Here is a 21,565-nt window from a genome sequence, read left to right as displayed (position 1 = left end):
GTTTGTGTGCTTCAGAAGGTAAGAAAACCTACAACTAGAAATTATTGTATTGCCAAATGGAAAATATTTTCTATGTGGTGTCTTAAAAAGAATGAGAGCACATTCCTTGAGGCTGGGGTTCCCTACACTGTGTAAGCTACTGAAAATTGGACTTGCCTATTCGTCTATAAAGGTACACTTGTCAGCCATTTCTAGCTGTATGATAGTTAACTCCCTATTACTCTCAAGAATTGAAGTCAAATAGTTTCTAAAGAGTGTCCTTCACTTGAATCCACCTTGGCGTGCCAACCTCATCCCTAGGATCTCAACCTAATCTTAGGAAAAACTTACTCGGCCACCTTTTGAACCAGTAACTTCTGCCTCCCCAAGCTTTTGTTCTTGGGAAAACTATTTTACAAGTGGCCCTTACTTTTGCCAGAAGGGTTTCTGAGCTTCAAGCTGTTATGGGCGCACTTCTTTTCATATCTTCCATTAGGATAGAGTCTGTCTGGAACTTACCTTTCTTTTATGCTCAAGGCAGTCAATGAGCTCTCTCAGGGTATACATTTACCTACTGTCTTTCTGAACCCACACAAGAGGGGTGAAAGACTTCTACACTCAATAGATGTACACAGACAACTAAGATTTTTCCTTGATAAGACTGAAGACATGAAAATGGACCAGCTTTTTGTTTTCTTCCAGGAAGGCAAGTTGGACAGCCAGTTTCCAAGCAGACAATTTCCAACTGAATCTCAAAATCCAACTTCTTTTGTCATTTCCAAAATGGCAAATCCTTGTCTTCACCTGTGAAGGCACATTCCACCAGAAGCATATCCTCCTCTGCTGCCTTCTTCAAGGGCATTGACTCCAGAGCTATTCTGGAAGCAGTCATCTGGTTTCTGTATGCACACTTTCACTAAACACTACGGAGTAGGCATGTTTTCTAGCTCAAGGATTCCATTGCCATATCCATAATGGACAGCTCTCCTGTCCCAGGTCCTTCCATTCTTTACAACTTTTAAGCTTTGAGAGTCGCCTATGTAGGAAGGACACGTTATGGTAAGTTGTTATGCAACTGTACTAGCAGAGGTCTTGCTAATCACTGTTGCAGCCCTCCCTTCCTTCTTCCTCTTTGCTGTTTTTGTACTTGTCTCTATAATCCTATGGACTAAGGGAGAAACAGTTTTTCCTCCTCTTCTTACCCAACCTTACTTTTTCTGTGCTATATTTACTCTGGCTTCTGCAGTGCCTTCTGGCTTTAGATAGTCTGATCTTACACTCCTGCATCTGCTTACACATGTAGCACTATGAGCATATGAAATGTTTTTGGCTTTGTTGCATCGGCCAGATGTCATGTTACCTCATCAAGGTAGCTCGTCAGTATTGTAATACTGCACGAGTGATCAATAGGATATCTACCGTTATGTTAAGTTCTTACGCAGTTGTACTTTTTTGGAGTTGGGGAATATGCCCTTAATCCAATATTGTACTATCTCAGAGTTAGTATATATAATTCGCAGGCAATGTGGGGGGTGCAGGGGAGAGCTCGCCCCCCTGCAAAAAATGATGTTTTTACTTTATTTTTTACTTTTGTTTTTGCAAGCGCCAAGGTGTGGATCTTTGGTACATTCATAGCAGCATGTCAATGTCTGCAATGTCTGCATTTCCTGGTTGATGTGAATGTCAACATTTGGGTGTTTTGGCTAAAGTCAGTTCACCCATGTATCTATACACACACACACACACACACACCTGTATGTATATATCAGATTGCAGGCTTGCGCTTACATCAGGAAGTGAATGCTGCTCCATCCTTCTCCACCCTCACAGAAAGGAACCAGCTGTTACTTTTGCAGTGTCACTGTTTTAAATATGTGACTCACTGAAGATTTATATTTTATTTTGTTGCAATTGTGTGGCAGTTAAATGATAGGTGATTTATCAGAGTGTCTTTAATGGAAAATTGAACAACTACAGGCCTGAGAATGAAGCTTGGAAAGTATTAAATTTGCTCTCTAACCTGTGCAGGGCTGTAACAGTTTCTGTAGAGTTTGCAAAAAGTAAAACCAAGTGCTAAAGCAAGATACCAGTGGTTTGGATACAAAATCTAAAGCAGTAATATTTTTTTGTATTTTTGATGTACATACAGTGAATGCAGTAGATTCTTCTTGCAGCCTCAGTGCATTCCGTGATTATCAAAATGAATGCACGCATTCTCGTATACTACCCCAGCTTTTCTTCAGTACTCAACAACGTTTCTATGCTGTTGAATCCTGGCTTACCAACTGCCTGCTATTCCTCAACCCAGAAAAAAGTAAACTGCTGCTTTTTCACCCAAAGAACTGTGCTACTAATCTAAACAACTTCAAAATTCTCTCTGCTGATAACACCACCACTGAAACTGTCCACCAAACTAAGTTACTGGGTGTAGTCATAGATGATAACCTTCAGTTTGATCTTCACATTCAACAAAACGTAAAGAAAACCCACCAGAAACGTGACACACATTACAGAAACAAACGCACACTTGCCTTTTCTTCCAAAGCTACCCTTGTCAAAACTTTTTCTACCCTTCCTGATTTACGGTACCCCAATACTTAATCTACGGAGCTCCTCCTTCCGAAATGGAGCAGTACTATAAGAAAGTGGCCAAATTTGCCACCAACTCAAAAATTAGAACCCGTCACTGCTTTTCAACTAAAAAATCTAAACTGATTAGAATTCCCCAACTACCTACTATATACCCAGCTTCTAACACTCCACAAATAGGTCTACAAAACCACAGCCTGCCCAGCCATAAATAACATTGTTACACCTTATAACCCAAACAGAACACTTAGGTCTACAGATAAAGAGCTTCTCTGTATGTACAAACACTCTGACAGCCAGACAAAGCCTCTAATCCAACTATGTTGCAGAAGCATGGAACGCTGTCCCACTTACTGTGAGAACTGCCAGTAACCTACCTGCCTTCAAAACTGTACTGAAACAATATATGATCAACTCTTGGCTATGTCCTTGCTTTGATCCAGGCTAATCTCCTGTCCAGGTCAGACCTGACAGCAATTCTTTCACACTCTCTCCATCTTTACTCTATTCGCTCTGTATAATTTACTTGCACATCGATATTAACTACTTAAATAGTTACTTTCTGCCTCATATCAATGCACCTGCTTACCTGTAACACAGGTAATTTGTAGCAATCTGTATAAAGTTTTACTTTTCCACTTCTGTAAGTACTTGTAACTCATGCAATTTTTATGTTAGCTGTATAAAGATTGTACATGTCTGTATGTAACTGGAGCTTTTCTCCCTGGACCTCCACTGAAAATGGATTCTTTCTGACCTAGTCAGACCTTCCCAGTAAACAAATGTCAGATAAATAACTCCGTCTAAACTGTGACTGAAGCAAGCATAACATTTGGCTTGCAGAGCTGTAGATTAAAGGCAAGGTAGTTATATTTCAACTGAATATTGATGTAGAGTGTAACATTGTCAGCTTCTGCTGCACTTTCATAATTCTGAATTTAAATAGAAAGGTGTACAAATTTGCTTGCATGTTACTATCATATTCTGGGCACCAACTCAAACCTTTGTGTAAAATGTAGTTGGACTTTTATGTATAGAAAAATAAAGAATACAAGCTGGTTTTGCATGAAATGATACTCCTCTCTTAGTTAAAGCACTAGATGTTCTGGGCAGATATGTTTGTGTTTCACTTGGCATGGTGAAGAGACTTTATTTTATTTATTTATTTTATTTTACATTTGTTGACCGGGATAGTCCGACTGGATACATGTCCATTTTCAGCGGAGGCCCGGGGAGAAAAGCTCCAACATAGTCACAGAGACAAATAGTTTACTATTGGTTTATATATTGGTGTTTAAGATAGAAAAGAATAAGAAGAATAAAAAGCAATTTGCATACTACATACTACACTTGCTACCTTGTTCTAACAGACACAGCTTACGACAGTTCAATATACAGATCTTTAAAAAGATGCTAGTGAATTTATTAAGACAGTTTATAGATTATAGTTTGTCTAATGTACAGTGAACATGCTTTTTGATTACAAATCCCCACTCTAGGTTGTCCTTTTGGGTTTAGATTTACTTGAGAAGTAGTATGGCCTTGGTTAAACGAAGAGGAGCTAGTCTGGATTTGAGCATGGACTTCATGAAGTCCAGAAGCAAAATGAGTTACCTTCTGCAGCAAGCTGTGAAAAAATAGTTCCCCAGAATTGTGTAGCCTGCTGATAGTGGATGTATATTGAGACCGAAAGTGCCTATGTTGTCTATGAATGTGCAAAAACCCAAAAGTGGTTACAAAGATTCCTTAATAATAAAAAGAATATAAACTGTTGTTCAAGGTAGTGATACTGCTGCCTCAGTTAGAGCCAGTAGGTATTCTGAGCAGAGATGCTTGTGTTACACTTGACATGATGAAAATTCATGAAGTCCAGAAACAAAATGGTTAGTTTTCTGCAGTAGGGTAAGATATAAAAATACAGTTAACAATTAGAGTGGTGCTGTCTGTTGATAGTGGGGGCATGTTGTGAACAGGATGTGCATATATTATCTGTGAATGTTAGAGAGTCCACAGAACAGTCCTAAAAACAGTCCTCATGAATGTTAATTTTGAAACTAGTATTATGAAATGCTTTTATTATTGGCATGCAGCCCACTATTACAAACAAATGCAAGAAAAATGTCTGTAATTTAGCACGTCTTTTACAAGTACAGAAGAATAAGTCAGAGTGTGTTGTTCAGGATGCCAGTTATATATTCTGAAGAAGTCCTCAGATCTGTCTGAAGGGGGTCTATGTTCAGCCATCGAATGGAACTTCCATTGAACGGCTGAACATCAAACCCTATCCGTTAAACATTCATTCAGCAAACATTCATTTCGTCAACAGGGAAAATAACTAGTTGGCCACCACTTCCTCCTCTGCCCTTTTTCCCACTGTAGTATGGTTTCGGAGTTGATATATATACTTGGGGGTATGGGAGGTGTAGCCCCCTATCTGGGTGGGTTTGAAATACTGGGGTGGGGCACATAGGGAAGTGGTGACCAACTAGTTACTTTCCCCATCAATGAAATGAGCATTCGCTGAATAAACGTTCAGTGTTCAGCTGTTCGATGGACATTCCATTCCATGGCTGAACGTAGACCCGTTTGAAGGTTAGGATGTCTGCAGGTGGAGTACCACATGTACAATGCATGCATTGGGATGTCTGCAAGTGGAGTACCCCACGTAGTAAGCGTGCACCGGGATGTCTGTAGGTGGAGAACCACAAAAGTTTTCATCTACTTTATTTCCTGACTCGTGCTCCTAGGAGAGCACCATTGCACTTAAATTCAGAATAAAATGAGCTGAAACACATGGAGTCTAATATTCAGAACCAGAATAGTCATCAGTAGTATGTAATACTTGAAGCAAAACAGGATATATATTGTTCCAAAAAGCTTAATAAGTAATTCATAAGGCAACATTATCATCTACATACCATTGAAGAGATGCCAGATTTGTCTTGGCCTTTGATGCACACTTGTGGTTTAGCTAGATCAAGTTTGATAAAGTTAAAAACTTTGTATTTTCATGATGCCGTTAGATTATTTTTAGATTCCTGAGGCTACGTTTTGGGATCTTGCCAGTTCTGAAGTATTCAGAAGGTTAGTAACATCAGTAGTGAATGGGCTAAATGGAGTAGTGAGCATAATAAATGACGTTTTGTCCTGTGGTACTACAGGAATATGAAATATGACCGACAAGAGTTGATGGGCAGATTAAAGTCTAACAGTTTGAAACTCAGTAAAACCAAATGTCAGAAATAGAAAACAGTTGACTGAAAATATATTTGACTGAAAACTCATTTTGTGCACTCTCATTTGAGTGAAAAACTTTTAGGCCAAACATAAATATACTAAATCCGTGGTCACCCAGCAGTGCAGAAAAAAGAAAAAAAACACAGTGAATCACTGCCAACACACAAACGCACACACTCTTAGAAAACTTCATTAGAGCCAACGTACCCCTTTTTCTAACAGTACCACTAATTAAGACACTGACACAGAACACACACGCACACACATCTCTCTAAAACTGTCCTGAAACTTCACTCTAACCATACATTCCATCTCACATAAACAATACCAGAACTGTCCCCGTGATCTAGGAAATGACAGTCATGATATTGATCAGTAGATTTTGGAACTTGTATGTGATTCTTAAAGTACGACCTGAAGGATATAGAATGGCTTTATTTTTGAACTGAGTTATACAACACTGGACGTTTTTCATATTTGTAGAAAAAGTTGTATGCTGTTTTTATCTGTGATAATGTGATTCTTTTGTTTAATTCTAGTCACGTGATTTTCTTTCATGCTTTGCAGTGCTGTTTTATGTTAAACATTTGAAGCAAATTTGTTAGTGTTTTAGCACCTTTTGTGTTTTAAAAATTGCTTCATTTGTATGTTGGTGTAAATTGAAGAAGAATACAATAAAGTCCGAAGTAGCAATGTCTCAACAGTCGTAATTAAGCATTTGTTCATTTTGCATATGCTTTAATTTTATGTAACGTACGTTTTTTTTTTGTTTGTTCTGATGACAATAGTCAGTTTGTTTCTTGAATTTGTTTATGATCTGTGTACACTCCTGATAACTTAGTATATGTGACGTGTTCAGTTTAAGCATTAAGGATGTTATTTTGACATCAGAGGTTTGGTTTTTTAGGGCCTCAAGAATAATATAAGCTTTGTTTTGTTGGAGTTTAACAATATTATGAAGTTTTTTTTTATCTGTGTTTCAGTATTAGAGAAGTTGGCTTGAGTTAGTGTGGGTAATTCTTGTAAGGTTGCGTCTACACATATTAAGTGTAAAGTAATCCCCATATTGTAATAGAGTTCTATTTTTAGCCTTTTTTTTTTACATGCCATTAATAAAGATTTAAAACAGGTGTAGACCAAGTGCAGATCCTTGTAATACCTGTGCTGACATCTAGGAAAGAGGAAAAGGTGTGATTGCTAAGGTAACTTTGGGTATAGTTTTGTTGTTGATGTTCAGGATTAGTTAGGCAGTCTGTAAGGAGATGATGAGAAACCATATCAAAGACTTTATACAGGTCAAGAAACAAAGATGTGACATTAATACCAAGGTTTCTGTGGGAGTTTAATTTGTTAAGGTAAGTAATCGGGATGTTTTGTATCCAATTTAAATCCATGTTGAATTAGAGGTAACAAGTTTTTAGTTGTGAGATGATGTAATAATTGCCTGTGCTCCTATTTTTCAAGAATTTTAAAAAGGGGAGACCAAGTAGAAGGTTGGCAGTTTGAATGGTCCACTGGTGTACCACCTTTGTTCAGGAGTGTTATGAAGGATTGCTTCCATAGCTTAGGAGCATACGCTTCTTCTGATATGCTGAGGATAATCGTTATCTTTTTTCGGGGCCTCCATTTCTGCCTTTCAGTACAGACATTGATATGATCATTTGCTGGATTTTCACTGGTTTAGATCCATCTATCCTTCAACTTCCACCTTGGTGTCTCCCCATCTAATAAAGGAGGTAAGCCTAAATATAAGAGAATCACATTAATTACTTCTTGGAATTTTCAGCACTGGACACTAAAGACTAGAATGCTATAGTTTTTCCTGTGTCCGTCTCAGAAGATTCTAAATTGAGAGAGGTCTTGAAATGTATGAGTAAATGGAGAGGATGGCTCAGGAGATCCTTTCATCTGCTATTAAGATACTGTAAGAGAGGCATTTACACACCTTCCTTGTCCTCCTTGGTGGTGCCTGTGGCCGTTAAGATGATGACACTCGTCATCCAGCAGTCCTGGTAAAAACAGTTTGGTATCCTCCTTGTCTAGGAGGCTGGATGAGATCTTCCAGCCACCCAAGAGCTGGGGTGCTTTGACAGTACTCCTGTTGCTGATTTCATAGATGCTGTGGTGGCACTAAATGGGGTACCATTCCCTAGAACCTAGCAGTTTGTCTACCTTACCATGACTCCCAGCTCTGGACCATTTTGAGAAGTGTGTGTATCCCCTCCACATTCTCTGACAGGGCAGAGAGTTGCTTATCCAGTATGCTTTGCTTTGGATCCAGTAGGAGCTTGCAGTGGAGTTGAGCAAGGCACTGTAAAAGTTGCTAAAGGAGAATAAACAGGAAAATAAACTGATTTCCCAAGCTACACCAGATTCTGCCCTTGTATAATATTAGCATATGTTCAGTGCACAATGCTGTGACTAGAGCAGCAAGTGTAGGCATAACTGTTCATCACACTTGCTCCACCTCACCAATTTCCCTGAGAACTTCCAGGGACCTTCCCTGAATGCACTATTTAGTGGAATTGACTTGGACTTCTACAGCTAAGGGGGAAGCTTAAGGAGAATGAACAGGATGGTAAAACCTTGATGGCATTTGGAGTTCATTTCTAGACATCATAGCATCCATTAGCTTAGAATTGGAAAGGTTCCTGCTGCTGTTCAAATGGAGCCATGATCAACAGCAATAATAGATGTAACCCACAGTCTGAAGGTTGTGCAGGTCCAGTTCAAGGTGTCAGCCAGATATTTTTTTTAGATTTGGTCTTGAAATTGGAAAGGTTGCTAGAATGTTTAAGGGATAAGGGGGCAAAGTTCCAGGAGTGGGCTACATAGCTGGAGTAGAGAGAGGTTCCTTCTGACAGGTGTGGTTTGTTGGTAGTGAGGAGCACTTTTGGTGATACTGACACTTCTTAAAAAAATGTCGACACTGCATTCATACACAGAGTTGTAGCAAGGATTTAGATGGATTTTTTTCTGTCTTAAACCCTTCTCTTGTTTTGGGTATGGTGGTGGTTCTGGAGGAGGAATCGGATAACTGTGGGACAGCTCTAACATGAAGTTCAAATCTCAAGGGCAAATAGGATCCTTAAATAAAATTCTGAGCGTAAACGTTACTTTAAGGAATGTTATGCAAACTTTGACAGAAGTTAGAGAGTTCTCTCTTACCACTTGATGAAAATTAGATAAAACAAGATAAATGAACTTTAATTGAGCTGTGACAGCGTCTTGCATAAAGAATGTCAGATAGGTAGTCTAACAGACACTAGGTCAGTAAAATAAATTTACTCTCTTAGGAGAGGTCCACACTATAAAGTAATGCCATGTGTCCTTAGACTTCTTCCTTCTTCTATGCTTCTGATGAAAAGAAATGATTTTAGCAACCCCGGGAGGGTGTGAAGCCTCCTTAGCTATCAATGCAAGTGAAAAAACATGCATTTACGTAAAGGGAGTGCATGTCCAAGTGAGGCTTGCTGGATGGTTATAGTGAGAAAGGTCCTGAAGATGAAGAGAGCTTTCCAGAAGATGAGGCCAGAACAACGGAAACGTAAGGGGCCAAACTGGAACTATCAGACTTATTTTGACTTTGTACAGACTTACTTTCTGGATGAATATGAAAATGAGGGGAAAAGAAGGGAAGGCATATAGGAGACAGGGAGGTTACCTCTGAACTTACAGCATCCTTGGATTTCACTGATAGGGTAAAAGGGAAAATAAGTTGCTGTATTTGGTGCTGTATGGGGATATGAACACCTCATAGCAAGGAATTCTACAGTGAAGGAAAAATTTCTGTTACATTTGGATGATTGGGCAATTACTACAGTACCGAAAGACACCTGAGCCTGCCAGCTAAAAGGCTGGCCTCTCCAGGACTGGGGCTGCAATGAGAAAGTGACTGAAAGACAGGCCACACTCTCAAACCATCACAACTTCACAGAAAAATCAAAACAATGAATTCTAACTGCTTATGTACCCTGTAACCAACCACAATATATGGCAAAAGCACCTTGAAGAAGGGAGTTGCCAAAGGTATGCAAGGTCAGGAGGACTGCTTTCATTTCCCGCACATTTATGTGCAGGTTGACCTTTTCAAGTGACCACATACCTTGAAGCATTCTTTCCCCAATGATGTTTCCCCTGCCTCAGGGAGGCCATGCCTGAAGGAGACCGTCACCAAGCAACTGGAAAACGGAAGGGGTTGCCCATACACAGACTTGGGTTGTGAAGCCACAAAAAAATATATGATTTACATACCTTGGAAATTTTGATTTGATCTTACAGGACACCTGTGAATCATTTCCATTAACTCAGTCTGCTGCAGCATTTATATGTGACAAATGGAATGCTGAACCAGAAAGATAGTTGCTGTCATAAGGTCAAGAGTTTTCAGACAAACTTAATTGTGGTAACATAAGACAGCAGAATAGATCCCGCTCTCTGTAAGGAAGGTTTTTTTTTCCCTGAGGTAGACTTACATTCCAAGCAAGACTGTCCAGTAAACCTCCTATTAAAAGTAAAAGCTGACTTGGCTCCATCTGTGACTTTTTAATGGTCACTGCAAATGTCCAAGGACTGAGAGAAGTGAAGTAAAGATTCCCCTGCTTAACACTAGGCTCACCTTTGTCGGGGTGGTTAGCAGCCAGTTGTCCAAGAAAGGGAAGATCTTTGTTCCCTTAACTTCTGGAGTGCTGCCACAAATGACATACACTCTGGGTGCTGAGGTGGGAGTAAATGGGAGAAATTTAAAGTGGTTGGCTCCTACTCAGAAATATTAAGAACCTCCTTGACATCTTGGCTATTCGCGTATGGTCAAATAACCACATCCAGTCTTCCTTGGCAAGACAAGGAAGAACTGTTCGCATTAAGACCATTTGAAATGTTATTTTTGGGAACATATTCATTTAGGCTACTCAGTTCTAACATCATCTTGAGGTTCTTTGTCTTTCTGCACACCAAAATGAATATGGGACTGTACTTGGACCCTCTACTGACTCAAGGGAGGATAGCTCCCTTTACAAGAGTCTTTCTTTGCTGACATATTTTGATAAGGTGGGATGTTAGAAACAGGAAGAAAAAGCAGACAAGATGGGTTAAGGAAATTAATTTTGTAGCCTCTAGAAATATCTCTTATCTACCTCTCCTGCCTGAAGGTCATCTAGTCCAAGAGATGGAGGAACACTCAATCCCCAACTGTAGGGAAACCAAAACAGCACTATTTCCTGACATCTAAAAGGGGCACCCTTTCTGGTAACACCTCCATAGCTTAGCAGGTGGTAATGGCCTAATATTAAAAAAAGGTTTCATTTTAACGATTCCATACTATTAATGTATGCTGTTCTACCTCTTCAGCCAGCACTAAACTCTCTATTTTCCTCTCTCGTGTTCTTCCATAATATTCATGTCTTTCTACTAATAATAAACTCTGTATCCACACCCTTAATTTTCTCTCCTGCTCATTACTCCTCATCTCTCTCTATTACTCTATTTTGGCACCAGAATACTCTTATTGCTCACCTCCATGTTATTAGAAATTTAGTCAGTATTTTGAATAACTGTATTACTTTACTTGACATAGGCAATCCATTTCTGAAAACGTCTTGCTTCTTGCAGTACATATTGTATTCTTTATTGCAATTTATTCTGGTAATATTGTTTAAATGTATTTCACTCTGTGTTTTCTGTTATGGGAGTTTTCTCCCCTATATACAATTACTTATCTGCTACTGTAAAATGTTTCTGTGTGCGTTTTTTTGCGGAGCCTTTCTTCCCAACTCATTGTAAAACATTGAATCCATTGTGGAGCCTTTCTCCCTTTGTATATAATTCCTTAACTACTGTTTAAATGTTTTTGGATATGTTGGGGAGCTTTTCTCCTTGTGCCTCCACTGAAAATGGGCCATTAGATCAATTGGACTTTCCCGGTTATCAAAGGCCAAATAAAATAGTTTATTAAATGAATATCAATACTGCATGCCCCAAAAAGGAATTGCAGTGTGGAGTGGGGAATAAGTTAAGGAAGGAAATTGAGGAGTGCTAGAAAGTTAGTTGTGTGGAGAAGGGTATAGAGGTTGTAAAGGGATAGGGACTATGACCTGACAAAGGAAAATGGAGTTGCCCAGGTGAGTAGCATGGGCATGACCACTGGTGGTTTAGGTGGTGGTTTTTTAGTAAGGGCTTGAAGGCAGAACATTTTGTGGTCTGTTTATGCATGTTAAGATGGTGTTTGAATTTAGATAAGTAATCGGAGTATAGTGAGTTATTAGACTTTTGTAGTGATTACGAAGAGGTTATTGCTTGAAAGAAGACCTCTTCGTTTGAATAAGATTGTGTGCAGTAATAAGCTTGATGGGAGTGGTGTACAGAGCATTGTGGGATAGGGGGAAGTAGTTGCAGGTATGGATAGTCTTTGCGTCAAACTAACTTTAGCCTGCAGCTATGTCTTGAAGGATTATCAGAATGGACACAAATCATCCAGAGCTCTCCTTATGTTAAGGACTTAACTTTTTTTCTGCACCAGAAATATGCAGAGCATCTTCTTTAAGAGCCTTAGTTTAAAAGAGTGTGAATCATATGACTTGGGAGGAAGGAGGATGACGCCACACTTCACTAAAGATTTGAAGTGGAAGTAGGTTCATTGTGTACAGGTAGATTCATTGTGTAAGCATGTTACTTGTTCGGCTTTGTACCATGTATAGTCTTTATTCTGATATATCGATACAACAAGCAGTAGGTTTAGGTGCACAGTATTGCCTGCTGCTCTCCCTAGAATTTTGCTGAGAAGATGCCTGATAGTTTATTTTCTTTAATTTACCTCAGTTTTGTTAGTGATTTGAATTATATCTTGTGTTTTTCAGATATGTTGTTTCAGCGTTATTCATTATACGTTTTAATCTGCATCACAAAATCTTTCTTTAGCTGACCTCCATTAGTGATTGGTCAGTACTTGATTAATAGGTTGTACGGACTGTAATCCCAATCTGTTTGTTAGAAAAAATTGTTAGTCAGTGGAGCAGCTGCAAGTTGTGTAACTTTTTTTTTCTCTCCTGTGCTCCTGCAACAGGTGTATCATGCTTATTATAAACCACTCGAATTTACTGTTGCAGAGCGAGAAGCTGGTCAGTGCTACATCAAGGTAAGCAGAGTTTTATGCTTGCTTTGTTCACCCCCCCCCCCTTTATTTTCTTCCATTTGGTAAACCCCCCCCCCCAGCTAGTTGCCATGAGTGCAGGTTCTGCACCTTACCTTTTTGAGTCTTGGAGTTTCAGAGTAATGTATATCACTGTTAGTGTCTTGTGTGTTTTATTGAGGTGAAATGAGAATTACTGCATCGAATGCAATCATCTGTATTTAGCTGCTGCTGTTGACAAGATGCTGAAACTCGGCTGTTAAAATAAAGAGTTTCACACAAGATGAGTTCAAGTACCACCACAGCAGTAATGCTCAGTAAAACTGAATGTATACTACAGCCAGTGACAGTATAGAGTGACCTTGAACTGTATGTGATCTCTGTTAACTCTCCTGATAGTGTAATTTGAAAATGTAGCCCTCGCCAATTTAGCTGACCTTGTCAGACAACAATATATTTTGCCTTCAGTTTGGTTTAATGAAGCAGAATCAGTCTTTCTGGAACATGTGTACTTACTGTAACAGGCCTACATTCAACATAGAAATGCAAGTATTTGTTCCAACCATCTGCAGAAGTAAATGTTACTGCATTTAGAATGTGAAAACACTTTTTCTAGCATTGATATGACAAGCTGTTTGTGCCTAATAAACTTTTTAGTTTGATATAAAGCTACACAGGAACTAACATTTAATTTACAAAAACACGTATTCTGAAAGGGATGCACTACTACTAATAGCGTCTCCGAGTTCCATCAAGGATTTATATGATAAATGCAACAAGGATATAAAAAACACTTTCTGGAGGTGGCACATAATGTGTCTGTTTCCAACAAGGATATGAAACCTTGATTTGTAGCTAATCACCTTTGGAAGGGGTTATTGTAATAGCGGATCATAACATTTGGGTTTGCACACTATTGTGTTCTGTCCCTGTTCCTAGCCAATATGTCTCTAGCATTGTGGCTTTCTATACTGGAGCCATGCCTGATTTCTGTATGCATATGTTGTTTTGTTGCATGTTTCTTCATTTCTTACCACTTCTGTCATTTTAATTCCTGTCAAAATTACTTTTTTTGTCATTTTCAGAATTTACCATAGTACGAGTGAGGGTCCATAGGTTAGATTCCTTTTAGTGAGTAAATGTGCTTGAATTAGGCAAATAACCCCCATAGATTACCACATACATTGATCATTCTGTTTATGCCCAGAACATAATGTGAACACCGTGCTAATTTAAACAGGCATATAAACAGATTAAATCCATAGAGAATAAATCTAAGACACTTTTCTGTTAAACATTTTGTACCAACATAGATAAAGAACAAAAAATCAAGTCTTTGAAACAGAAAAGTCTCACTCAAAGAATTTGAAAACTTGCAGTGGTATAACAACACTTGTGGCTTCCAAACTTAAGGAAGCAAAATTATATTACAGTGCAGTTGCTGCTGATTACGTATTTGGCAAAGAATGCATCTTCATCTCTACCTCAGTACTGATGTCCAGCCTGCCTAGGATTATCGTAGAAGTCCGGTCAGAGATCCAGGCATTTATGTTGCAAAGGTTCCCGCTGCATATCCAGCATGCAAGAATGAAGTTCTAGCCCCAAAAAGGCTATATCCTGTTGTCTTTGCATCTGCCATTATAGATAACCTGTCTCTAAGTACAAAGCAGCAAGCACCAATTTGTGTATCATTTTAAACTTGTGATAAAAGAACCTTTGCTGGCACCAATGAAAGGTCCCTTGTACTAAGTAAGAAAGAAAGGGGAATATTCTCTTTGTTCAGTTGAAGAATATGTTATACCTTGCTGCATTTCTCTATATTCAGGTTGTTCATTCTGACTATGAGGGCTCAATGCAATCATCTAAGTGTCTTCCTGTGGAAACTATTTTAGTAAGACAGTTAGTAACGTGGAGAGAGACCTTAGGTTTTCTACCTCAGAGGCATTGTTTCCCAAGGGGGAGGTTTTAAAGATAATGAAGTTACCAGAGGCTGTCAGCAGGAATCTTCCCTTGATTTAAAACTTTTCAAGATCTGTGGCACCACAGCAGTTTATTTCCAGCTGAGTTGTAACAAGGGTGGGAAGAATGGGGTGCTTATCCTGAACCCTTGCAGAGGGCATTAATCAGGCATATTAACTTGTATGCATTTGTTGGCAGACTATGTCCAGCTAGAACGTCCCATTTTCAAAAGAGTCACAAGACAGTACTTCAAATTTAACAGTTAGAGACAAGAACAGTATGAAGTATATAAAAATATACAAGATTCTGTTTCAACAACACAAGTGTAGTCAAATCTTCTCCTCCTCCTTTTGGCTGCTTCCATTAGGGGTCGCCACAGCGAATCATCAATCTGCAGAATGAGAGGCAGTACAGTTTTATGGTGTCTAGTTGGCAACCTGACTCCCAACTTTGCTCAAAAGGCACACACACACACACCCCTAGGACCAATTTAAAAAGTCCATTCCACCTGCAGCATGTCTTGGGATGTGGGAGGAAACTGGAGCACCTCGAAAAAAAACACACAAACACAGGAAGGACATGCAGACTCCACACAGAAGGCACCCAAGCTGGGAATCGTACCAGAGAACCTATTGCTGTGAGGCGACAATGGTAACTGCTGCACCAGTGTGCTGCCCAACATAAGTGTAGTAGAATACATAACTGTATATATGAAGTAATCAGTGCTGCAATCAGTTTCATTATTAAGGACTGGGGAACTTGGAATGTAAAATATGAAAATTAGGAGTAGAATAGTGTTACTTATTTCAAACATAAAAGAAATAAAACGATCGCAAGATGTATGGCTCTAAAAATTTACAGTTTATTTTACTCAAGGTGGACAAGGTAAGTGCTTTCACCACCTTACTGGTGACTTCCTCAGACCATAACAACATTTAGCATATTCATTCTTATTTAAATACAGTTCCACTTGCTTTTCATAAATCAAGCTCACATGCAGTGCCAATGAAGTGATCCCAGGGGTGTATTTTCTGTTAGCCATCCACTCATCAAGGTTTCTCTTGGTTCACAGGTTCATAGGTTTATACTAGGCTATCTGCCCTAAGGCATTTATAAGCCTAGCCCAAATTATTGTGGCTTACGCCACCCCTTATATGAAAAAATACTGTGCCCATTAGTTTGTTGTGCCTCTGTCCAGCAGTGACCCAGAGATGATTCCCGGGGTAAACCTACGATCTCCCATCCACAGGTCTAGATTTCTCTTGAACAGAGTCAGCGAGGTGCTCTGCCTCACATGGACCGGGATTTTATTCCACAGCATAGGGAGTCTCTGAGTGATAAATCTATCCCTCCAGCACGTCCTATTTATATCCGTGCTAAGGTTTAAGTCGCTTGCTCTAGTGGTTTTGGTGGATTTGGATTTTTGAGGTGGAGCATGTCCATTAATTCGGGTTGGACTTGGCCTTGTATGTCAGGCACATGTCACCTCTGAGCAGACGGTATGCGACTGAATAGAGCTGGAGTTTCTTCAATCTGGCAGCATATGACAGATTTTGGAGTCCCTTTGTCCTTTTGGTGAGGAACTTTTGGGGTCTCTCCAATTGCTGCAGATGTCGGGTGAGATACATCCCGAATGGGGCATTGTACTCGATCATTGGTCTGATAAGTGAAGAGTACAGGGGAACAATGACCTCACTAGATCTGGATGTGAATCCCTTCATGATCAGGTGGGCAATGTAGAAGGTCTTTCTAACCACTTTAGCAATGTGAGTGTCAAAGAAAGGCCACTGTCAACCTGGGTCCCCAGGTCCCTGATAACCTCTTCTGTGCTTAGTGGATTGCCACCTATATGGTAGCTTGGGGTTACCTTGTTTTTCCCGAAGGGTATGACTATACATTTTTGGCGTTTAACTTCAGGCCATGGCTCTGGCACCAGCTATCTGTTTCCGTGAGTCCCTTCTGAAGGATATCAGTGTCCGATGCACTTTCCACTATGGCCCAGTTTGCAGTCATCTGCAAACTTTGTCAGCCAAAGTCCTCCCATGTTGGCCTGTACTTCTGAGAAGTAGATGCCAAACAATAGGGGCCAAGGACCGAGCCCTGTGGGACACCACTTGTGACCGGCTTGGAGTCTGACACAGCGCCAGCAACTCTAACCCTGTGGGTTCTGTCCTTAAGCCAGTTTGCAACCCATCTTGTGACATATGGGTTTACATTTAAGCTGGTAAGTTTTTCTACAATACCCGAGTGGGGTATTGTGTCGAAAGCCTTTGCAAGGTCAAGGTAGGCTGTATGGACTGCCTTTCCCTCATCAATGGCCTTGGTGACTATTTCAAGAAGTCGACCAAGTTCAAAAGGCATGATCTTCCCTTGACAAAGCCAAACTGGGTCGGGTCCAATGTCTGCAAGTCCCTATATCTTTGTTTATGAGCTCCATTATGATCCTCTCCATAGCTTTGCAGACTAGACTTGTTAAGCTTATGGGGCGGTAATTACCAGGGTCCGTGAGGCGCCACCTTTGTGGAGTGGGACCACAGTTGCCGTCGCCACTCCTTGGGCACGTATCCTGTGGTAAGGCTGAGATTAAACAGCTGCCTTATGTGCGGGTTTAATTCCTCATTTAGCTCGTGTAGCACACAGCCGGGGACACCATCCGGTCCCATTGATGCTGTGTTTTAGCTTTAGAGAGCAGCTTTCACCTGCGCATTTGAGATGTCCGGGAGGCTACACTCGGCTGGGATAGTTATCTCTCCTTTAGGGGAGAGGGGTGAAGTTTGCACTGAACCTGTCTGCCAGTATGTTGGCAATGTATGTGGGTTCAGTGATTTTTGTATCATTTTGGACTAATTCTGAGCATATCTGTGAGTTTCCACCCAGGTTCCTAACATAGCTGAAAAAGGCCTTATGATTGTCCTTGGAATCCATGGCAATTTTTCTCTCAAAATTGGCCTTAGTTGATTTTATGAGTGCTCGTATTTTTTACTAATAATGATCAGGGTGACTTCCCTTTTATGGATTTTGTTCTATCATGTAATAGCTTTCTCCTCTTATTGTAAAGTTTGTTAATGGCTGGGGTCCACCAGACTGGACGTTTGCCCTTTGTGGAAAGAGTCTTGGTTTTATTTGGGATTGCCTGATCCATGCAGTCCTGGAGGTGTTCATAGAAGGCATTTGTAAGGGCTTCCGCAGCTTGGGTTGTGGTTTCCTCTGACTCAGGGGCCTTGAAGGATACCACACCAGTCTTGAGTAGTGTGAAGTTTGCTTTAGAGAAGTTCTTCACTATGGTCTTTTGTTTGGGGTGGGGCGGGATGTGGATTTCCAGTGAGATTAGTTTATGATCAGATCTCACCAATGAGGGATATACTTCCGTGTGGAGCATTTTGTCCCCATGTTTGTGACAATGAGATCTAGTATATTTTCTCCTCTCGTGGGAACAGTGACTAGCTGTTCCATGGCATTTGAATTTATGAACTCCAGGAACCGTTGGGCTAGAAAGTTAGGGCTTGAGTAATGTTCCCAGTCTATATTCGGGTAGTTGAAGTCACCCAATATGATGGTGTTTGGAGATACATTTATACCCTCCAGTGTCTTCAGGAAGGCTGTGTGGGGTTCCTGAGTTTGAGAGGGTGGCCTGTAGCATGCTACAATTTGTAGAGCAGTTTTGCCTATTGTTAGTTGCACCTGGATGGTTTCCGAAGCTTCATGCGTTGCCACCAACCTGGAGGTGTGAGTATCCTTTATGAATATGGATACACCCCTCCTTTTGTGGAGTGGTCCGGGTTTTGGGGCGGAACGCATGATATGAGGTAAAACCTAATAGTGCCGGGGTGCTCTCAGGAGCCTTGAACCAGGTTTCAGTTACAGCACAGACATCGATGTTCTCCATACTGAGAAGGGCCTCGAGTGCGTGCATTTTGAGATTTAGACTTCTGGCATTGAGCAGCATTACCCTCAATTTCTTCCCATTTTTGTTTTCTAGGGTGGTAGGTTTAGAATTTGAGCCTTGCCTAAAAAGGCACTATGGGGGTGGCAAGAGCCTTAGCCAATATCCGAATCCCAGGGGTGACAGGTGCAAGCCGTCCCTTGCGAAGCAGCGTGGCTTGTCAAGCATGTCATCCCAGGCAGACAGACACTGGATCCCCTTTGAATGACACCAGACATTAAGCCAATTGTTAAAGCTGATCATCTTGTCTCTATATTGTGGCATCATTCTTGGTGAAGGAAGGATACTGCTCAGGGTTAGGGTCATACCTGCCTGGGCTACATAATCAGAGAGCTCCTCTATGTCTCTTTTCATGCAGTCCAGGGAGGTGCGTCTCAGGTCGTTCACACCAGCATGGACAATGACTGTGTCATATTTGTACTTGCTGTGGAGTGACCAGTGCTTGTGTTATGTGGCGGATTCTAGCGCCCGATAGGCAGCTTACTGTGACCCTCTCCTTGTTCAGCCTGGTGAGTGGGACGTCAGTGTGTCTGACTATGGAGTCACCTATGACAAGTATGTTTGGTGTTGTATTTGGCCTTAAGGGCTGTGACTGCTTTGCACACTGCTTTTGTGGTTTATGTGTTGCTTGTGGGGTGTCTTGAGGTAGCAGTTGTTTGGGTGTCTGCTTTGGAGGCCTCTGCTGTTTAGGTAAATTTTACTCAGAGCCTCCGAGTATGTCTTTGTGTGTTTATGTGTTTGATTCAGTGGAGTGGTAGCATTATGTGAGGCTGGTTTTGTGGTGTGTGTAGTTGCCTTCTCCTCCTGTCTGGTCTTGCCAGTCCTGAGTTGAGAGAGCTCAGCCTCCAGTTTGGCTAAATAGCTGCATCTCTCGCAAGTATTTGTGTTATGTGGGAGGAGGAGAGGGTTGTCTGTGTACATGAGGCAGTTATAACATTGCCTCAAGATTCCCAGATTCACCAGCTGGACCGGAGAGGAGATTGACAACTGACCTTTGGACATGCTAGAATAATATTGGGAAATCCTTAATTGAAAACAAGGGCCAGTGGGGAGTGAGGGTGTAGTGCTTTTAATTTTTAGTGCTGACTTATATAATTGCTTTAGTGAGCAAGTGCCAGGTAACTTGAGTGCAATGTGATACAAGTAACTAAATGCAAAACGACAAACAGTAACTTTCTTTCAAGTGAAACAAGGAAATAAGTACAGTAAGCAATGCAGATATCACTAGTGATCCACAGAAGCTGAGAAGTTGCGTATTAGGTGAATTAGCTTCCAGGGAAATAACAAGCAAACAAACAACAAGTATATAAACAAAGCTAGATTCAGTAGGCCTGGATCTAGTCTATGCTAGAGCAAACAAGGTGAACCAATTTCAGTAAGATACAGTTCAAATATTCAGGCACTATAAACCTTTAACCAGAAAATTCCCAGCTCAGAAGGGCAGAGTCCAGCCTCTTCTCCCACAAGAGTGCAGTCCACGAACCTTCTTAATGTAAAATAACTGGCCTGAAGCCCAAGTGCCAAAACCAGAACTAATACACTTGGACACTGGGCTCTCAATCAGCAGTTCCCAACTTAGAAGGATGAAAGCTACCTGTCCTGCCACCACAGTGCTTGCCACAAACCTTCCTAATGTAAAACAACTGGTCTGAAGCCCAAGTGCTTAATCCAAAAGACTTGAATGATAGCTACACTTTAATCAAGTTACAACCAAGCAGTAATAAATACCATTGAATACTTTAGAGAATGTCTGGATTAGTGCTCAAGTTACACAAACAAAGCTAGATCCAGCAGGCCCGAATCCAGTCTATGCCACAGCAAACAAGGCGCACCAACTTCAGTAAGAAACAGTTCAGATATGCATGCACTATAAGCCTTTAACCAGAAATTCCCAGCTCAGAAGGGCAGAGTCCAGCCTCTCCTCCCACAAGAGTGCAGACCACGAACCCTCTTAATGTAAAATAACTGGCTTGAAAGCCCAAGTGCTTAAACCAGAATTAATACACTTTTAGAATAACAGACACTGAGCCCTCAATCAGCAGTTCTCAACTTAGAAGGATGTAAGCTACCTGTTCTGCCACAACAGTGCAGACCACAAACCTCTCAGTGCAAAACAACTAACTGGTCCGAAGCCCAAGTGTTTAAACCAAAAGGCTTAGAATGAGTTACACCAAGCAGTAATAAATACAATTGAGTATTTTAAGATGATGCAAAAGTAAAAGAAGTAGGTAAAAACACAAGTACAGTAAAGCAGATGAATTTTTTTTTTTTTTTTTTTTTTTTTCTGAACAAGTGCTGAGATCAAAGAAACAGATTTGAGTGTTGAAACTAGAAAACTGGCTAGTTACAAGAAAAAAAAAACAAGCTAGAAGGCTTCCCTCAAACACAGAAGGGCTTGGGGGCTCAGAAGCCTACAAATAGTCTGTACCACTTAACAAGAAAGGCAGGAAATAAGCTTAATTTTTTTTTTTTTCTATTTCCCAGATGCTCTCTTTGTACACAGTAGGAGTGCCTGAAATCAGAATATGATCTCACTGCACTCAGTTGAGTGAGCAAATGAGATGGGCCCAGAGGCAGGCTGAGGGGCGGGCAGTTTCAATGCCACTAAGATTAACACCAAAACAAAAACAGGGCGGGTGGGCAGTTAAAAATTCCTTCAACACTCCTTCATACACAGTTTAAATCAATTTAAATACTGTATTTTTTAAAAGAAAAAGTGCATAAAAAGGTAC

General features: G+C 40.6%; 1 protein-coding gene across 1 annotated transcript in view; it reads left to right on the top strand.

The window, feature by feature from the left end:
* Nucleotides 1–21,565, top strand: part of TXNRD2 (thioredoxin reductase 2) — a 1,479,392-nt gene that overhangs the window by 1,315,344 nt on the left and 142,483 nt on the right. The window contains exon 15 of the mRNA XM_044068698.1: nt 12,866–12,937. Within this exon, the coding sequence (XP_043924633.1) occupies nt 12,866–12,937 (72 nt within the window). The remainder of the gene's footprint in view (nt 1–12,865; nt 12,938–21,565) is intronic.

This window comes from Protopterus annectens, chromosome 4.part0 (assembly GCF_019279795.1).
Source record: "Protopterus annectens isolate FY-2018-M chromosome 4.part0, PAN1.0, whole genome shotgun sequence".
NCBI lineage: Eukaryota > Metazoa > Chordata > Ceratodontiformes > Protopteridae > Protopterus > Protopterus annectens.
This window is presented reverse-complemented; position numbering and strand designations above follow the sequence as displayed.